The sequence below is a fragment of the Aphanomyces astaci genome (genome assembly GCF_000520075.1).
Source record: "Aphanomyces astaci strain APO3 unplaced genomic scaffold supercont1.114, whole genome shotgun sequence".
Lineage (NCBI taxonomy): Eukaryota > Oomycota > Saprolegniomycetes > Saprolegniales > Verrucalvaceae > Aphanomyces > Aphanomyces astaci.
Genome location: NW_009798377.1, coordinates 1 through 4,526, shown reverse-complemented (window position 1 = coordinate 4,526; position 4,526 = coordinate 1). Strand labels below are relative to the sequence as shown.

Genomic DNA, 4,526 nt, shown 5'->3' with positions numbered 1-4,526 from the left:
CATCGGCCTCAGTCTGTCGGGCCTTCGTTAGTGTGCGGTGTGCTGTGGGACGTGTCTGGTCGGTGTTGCTATAGTTGTTGGTGCCTTGCAGCACTTGTTTCCGGTGGTCGTCGCAGTGGTCTGCGTCGTCGCGTTCGTGTAACGATTTGTTGGTCGTGTGATGCGGCGGGGCTGCCGAGAAGGCCTTTTGCCCGCTGCCCAAGCCATGTGTCTATGTCACGGGTCCGGCGGGCTTTCGCTTGGCGTAGGTTTGTGTCCATGGCAGCCGGGGTGTCATCGTGAGCCCGGCGGCGCTGTTTGATGCCGGTGTTGACCGCTTGTGCTAGTGCGGTATCGCCGTCCTGTGCGGTAGCTACGTATTGTTCGTGACACGTGTGGGTCCAGTATGCGTGTAGTGTAGTCCAATGGGTAGTGAACCATCGGCGGTGAAAGTCTTTGCCGAGGCGTGGGGTGAGAGAGAGTGCAATGGCCCATTGTAGCGTGTTGTTAGTCATAGTCGGGAGCCGTTGCCATGCGGCTGGTGCCCGGTATATATGTGGGAAGCTGGCTCGCAGCCAGCTGTGCACCTCGTGGCACGTCGGGTCTTCTGGGTCGCCGTCGTTATCGGCATCCCATCGGATTGCCTGGGTGTAGGCCGGTGGGGGGCTGGGAAGAGTGTTGCGCGGTGGATTCATGAGCCACGTCATTTGGCCCCAGTGTTGAAGCGCGTGGGCCCAGTGTGTCGGTAGCGTGCTTGTGTCGGAGTCTGGTGACACAATGAACCCCAGGAGGATGTCCACCTTATTCATATTTGTCAGCCCAGCCCATCTTGGCGGCGATGAGTACGTAATTGTGGAGTGGTGGCGCATTCGTAGTTGCCCCGCCGGGATATGCAGGTTCCACGTGGCTCCTAACGCGTCCAGTGTGCGGTGTCCGGTGGAGTTTTTGTAGCAGATACACCAATACTCATACGGGCCGGCCATTGCAGCCGTCGTTGTGATTTCGGTTGCGAGTGTCCTCCACCATTGGTCGGTGCGGCCTTGTAGTATAGCATCGATCCACCAGAACCGGTGACCTAGTGCCGGGGCGTCTTCCTTTCGTGTACTGCAGCTGTCCCAGGGGCCGTTGTATGTAGCCGGCTGTTCCGTGCCCATTTGTTGTGCGAGCCATATCTCGCGCTGTGCCAGAAGGGGTTGAGCGGATAGCGCAGTACGGCCCAGCCATCGTGGTGTGATGTACCCGTATTGGCCGGCGCGGAGTTGCATGTTTTCCCACCGTATTTGGGCAATAAGTTGGCCGGCGGAGGTACTGGCGAGCGGAAGCTGCGTAAGTCGGGAGAGGTGGAGCCCATGCATGTGCCAGGAGCCGGTGAGCATGATCATGGGTTGGTATGTTGTACTTTGTGTGGGCCGTTGCCGTTCATTTTCGTGCCATGCCTCGGCCAGTGGTAAATCGAACGTAATTGCCATTTCTTGAGCCATCCGTGGTGGGTATATGTGCTGGTCCGGTAGCCAGCTCATCGTGCATGTTTTATGCAGTCGATGTCCGAGACGGCTATCGAGGTGACAGGATTCAGAGCATGTCGGTGCCGAGATCCCGAAACGGTGGCCGACCGTGTCGCGCGGGTTTTCATAGCAGAGTCGGCAGTGCGGACCCCAACGGCCGTCCAACCGGTGTTTCGCTGCGTTGGTATGTAAAGTCATCGCGATAGTCCGCCAGTAGAACCGTGTGAGGCCCTTCTTCCAGCCGCACGTTCTCGGTGTTTCGAGTCCGGTGGGCAGTATAGTGCGGCGGTCCGTGGAGTAAGCCGCTTGTTGGTCCGCCCACTTGTTCGTGGCAAGCCAGTTGCCTAGCCAGCGGAGTGTGTTGCCCATGACCGGGCGGCCGTTGTGGTCGATGAGTTGCCAAGTATCGAGTATAATGGGAAGCGTTTGTGGGCTGGGCATATCACTGTGATGAGCCTCCGTAGCCAGTGTGTCCACTGTCGCGAGTGCCTCCCGTTGTGCTTGCAGTTGCCGGTCGGTTGTATGTTCATGTTCCTGGTGGGATCGGACCCACACAGTATGGAAAGAGCCGCTTGGACGCATCACCGACATGAGGCCCCGGAGTTCCGCGCGGAAAGGGTGACTGTATCGGATCGGCCACGGTTTCAGCATCCTACGGCGTGCGGCGCGGTGGATGGCCCCAGCGCTCGTATTGTCACATATCTGTGGGCCGAGATCGTGGCCGAGAACGGTGCCGGCGATGATCGCGTGTGATTCACAACGTGTTGAGGAGAGGTCCTCGGGGTTGCAGTACGTGCGGCCGTAGACGATGGTCGCGCCATGTTGCACTGCCCAGCTACCTTGTGCCGTAGGTGTACCCCCTCGGAGGACACTGCCGTCCCCGGCCGGTAGGGTAATGGGTCTGCTGGAGTGGCCCTGCTGTGTCGGAAACGACTGGTGGTGGAGTGTTTGCCATGGAGAAGGGGGCGCGGTCTCGCACTCAGCAGGCGCGCAGTGTGCATGATGCACCCGGTGGCACCTACCGCACTCATTTAACCCCGGGGGACGAGAGCAGTACGTGCAGAGTCCAGCGTCGGCTGCCCCGTGGGCCTGTTCGATTCGGGCCCTGTCCCGTCGGTATGTGTCCAGAACAATATTCCGGGAGTTGAGACCCGTACGGCCGCCGCAGTGTGAGTCCGTCCAGACGAGCACCGTGGTCGTACGCATCCGCCGCGGTGAGTAGACGATCTGAATAGGCGTGCAGTTGGAGGCGTGTTCCCATCGCGTCCGGCCGCGCCAGTGGTGTGGCCGCGGTGCCGACCATATACCTGACCCCCTCCGGTGTTCGTGCCAGTTGGTGATCGTAAGCTGGATACCGGAGGCATCGGTGCGGGTGGCCAGAGCCGTCCGTTGGCCGATGACATAGCTGAGTTCGTCCGGCGAGTTCGGCCGGGTTAGCAGCACCGCCCGGAGCACGAGGCCATAAAGTGGTGTATCGACGTAGTTGCCCATAGTTGTGGCCGGCCGTGGCGAGCGCGCCCTACAGGCAGCCGGAGCCGGAGGGATCCCGGTATTGTAGGTATTGCCTGAAGGACGCGTCGCAGTGTGAGGAGTGCCGTCCCGGGCCACCCCGTGCGGACCGCTAATGTGTCGTCGTCTAATACATATGTCCCATCGATGTTGCAGACGTCACCGACGTGCCGGAGTTGCCATGGGAAGCGTCGATTAATCACCATGAGTGCACCGACCTGTTGTCCTTCCAGCAGTGGGAGGATGGGCCGGTCATTGTAACGCTTCGATGCCTGCCACGTGGGTGAAGTCCAGCGCGCCACTACACCGCAGGTGGCCGCGTGTTTCGCAAGGAGACCGAGCGTTGTACCAAGGAATGACGTGTCGGCCGGTTTCATCTGTGCAGGTTGTGCCAGTGGGTGTGTTGTAAGTCCGTGACGTTTAGCCCAGTCTTCGAGTGCCTCCATCATGACATCATAGACTGGACTACCAGGCGTGTTGCAGATGCGGAGTACTGCATGTATTCGCGCCACCTCACTGTGGTTTTCACATGCTCGGAGACCAAGCCCATGGACCGTGTCGTAGTAGAACGCCCGTGGTGTGCAATAGGGGAGCCGGAAGTTGCGCCGTGCTGCCCGTCGTATGAGAGTATCGAAGGCCGATGCGACGTGGATGGCCGGACTGAGCGTCGTACGGTAAAGTATCCGTGGCAACCACACCGAGTTGACGAGGTATTGAAATTGGCGTATTGTAAGCTGGCAAGCGGCTGCGCGGTGAACGTCCTGCTTTAATTTCGTCCAGGTGGCGCTGATTGTGATGTCCCACGTACCACCAAAGCCTTGTTGTATACCGAGGTGCTTGAACCCTTCCATCGGTGGTGCCATAGTGACCGGTTGGGGTAGGCCGAGGCCGTCATTGAGGTCGACTGTGGGGTAGTGCAGGCCACTGGGGGAGTAGTATATCATGAACGATTTCGCCGCCCCGAATACACCCCCGGATCCGTGAATGCCCGTGAAGATGTTCGATGTTGTAGCCCGGTGTTGAATACCAGTGTACGAGGTGGCAATGTCTAGCGCATCATCAACGAACAGCGTACTATTGATGACGCGTCGGACTGGTGCGCCGTCCGGGCTTTGATGGTGTAGGATGTTAACGCCGTCGGGCCCTTGCTGTTGACGGCGTTGGAGGACGTCCATATAATACCCGATATGCATGACCGCGAGTATCGATCCCTGGCCGAGCCCAAATTCTCGGGTGCCCCCGTTCAGCCAGCCGAATGCAGTGCGTATGTCGATTTGCCCCGATGTCAGAAAAGCAGCCATTAGGCGTCGTGGCGTTGCGGGGATGCCAAGTTGAAGGAAGGAAGGTACACGTACTCCATTACCCATCCGGGAACACGATCATAGCATTTCAGGCAGTCCTTCGATACGAGGAAGAGTTCATGACCCTTGCGTTGCGCCCGTTCAAGCAGGAGCGTTGTGAGTATTGCAGCGTCGTGTACCGTCCGGTGGCGCTGAAAACCGTGTTGTAGCTCCTCGTTCGGTAGTTGTGGAC

The 4,526-nt window shown here is 59.2% G+C and overlaps 1 protein-coding gene across 1 annotated transcript; it reads right to left on the bottom strand.

Moving 5' to 3' along the window:
* Positions 1–68: 68 nt before the first annotated feature.
* On the bottom strand, positions 69–4,186 carry H257_17655 (hypothetical protein; the record flags this gene model as incomplete). Its single annotated transcript, XM_009846522.1, has 2 exons — positions 69–3,003; positions 3,093–4,186. 2 exons carry the CDS (start codon positions 4,184–4,186, stop codon positions 69–71), a joined length of 4,029 nt encoding a protein of 1,342 aa, XP_009844824.1.
* Between the last annotated feature and the right edge of the window lie 340 nt (positions 4,187–4,526).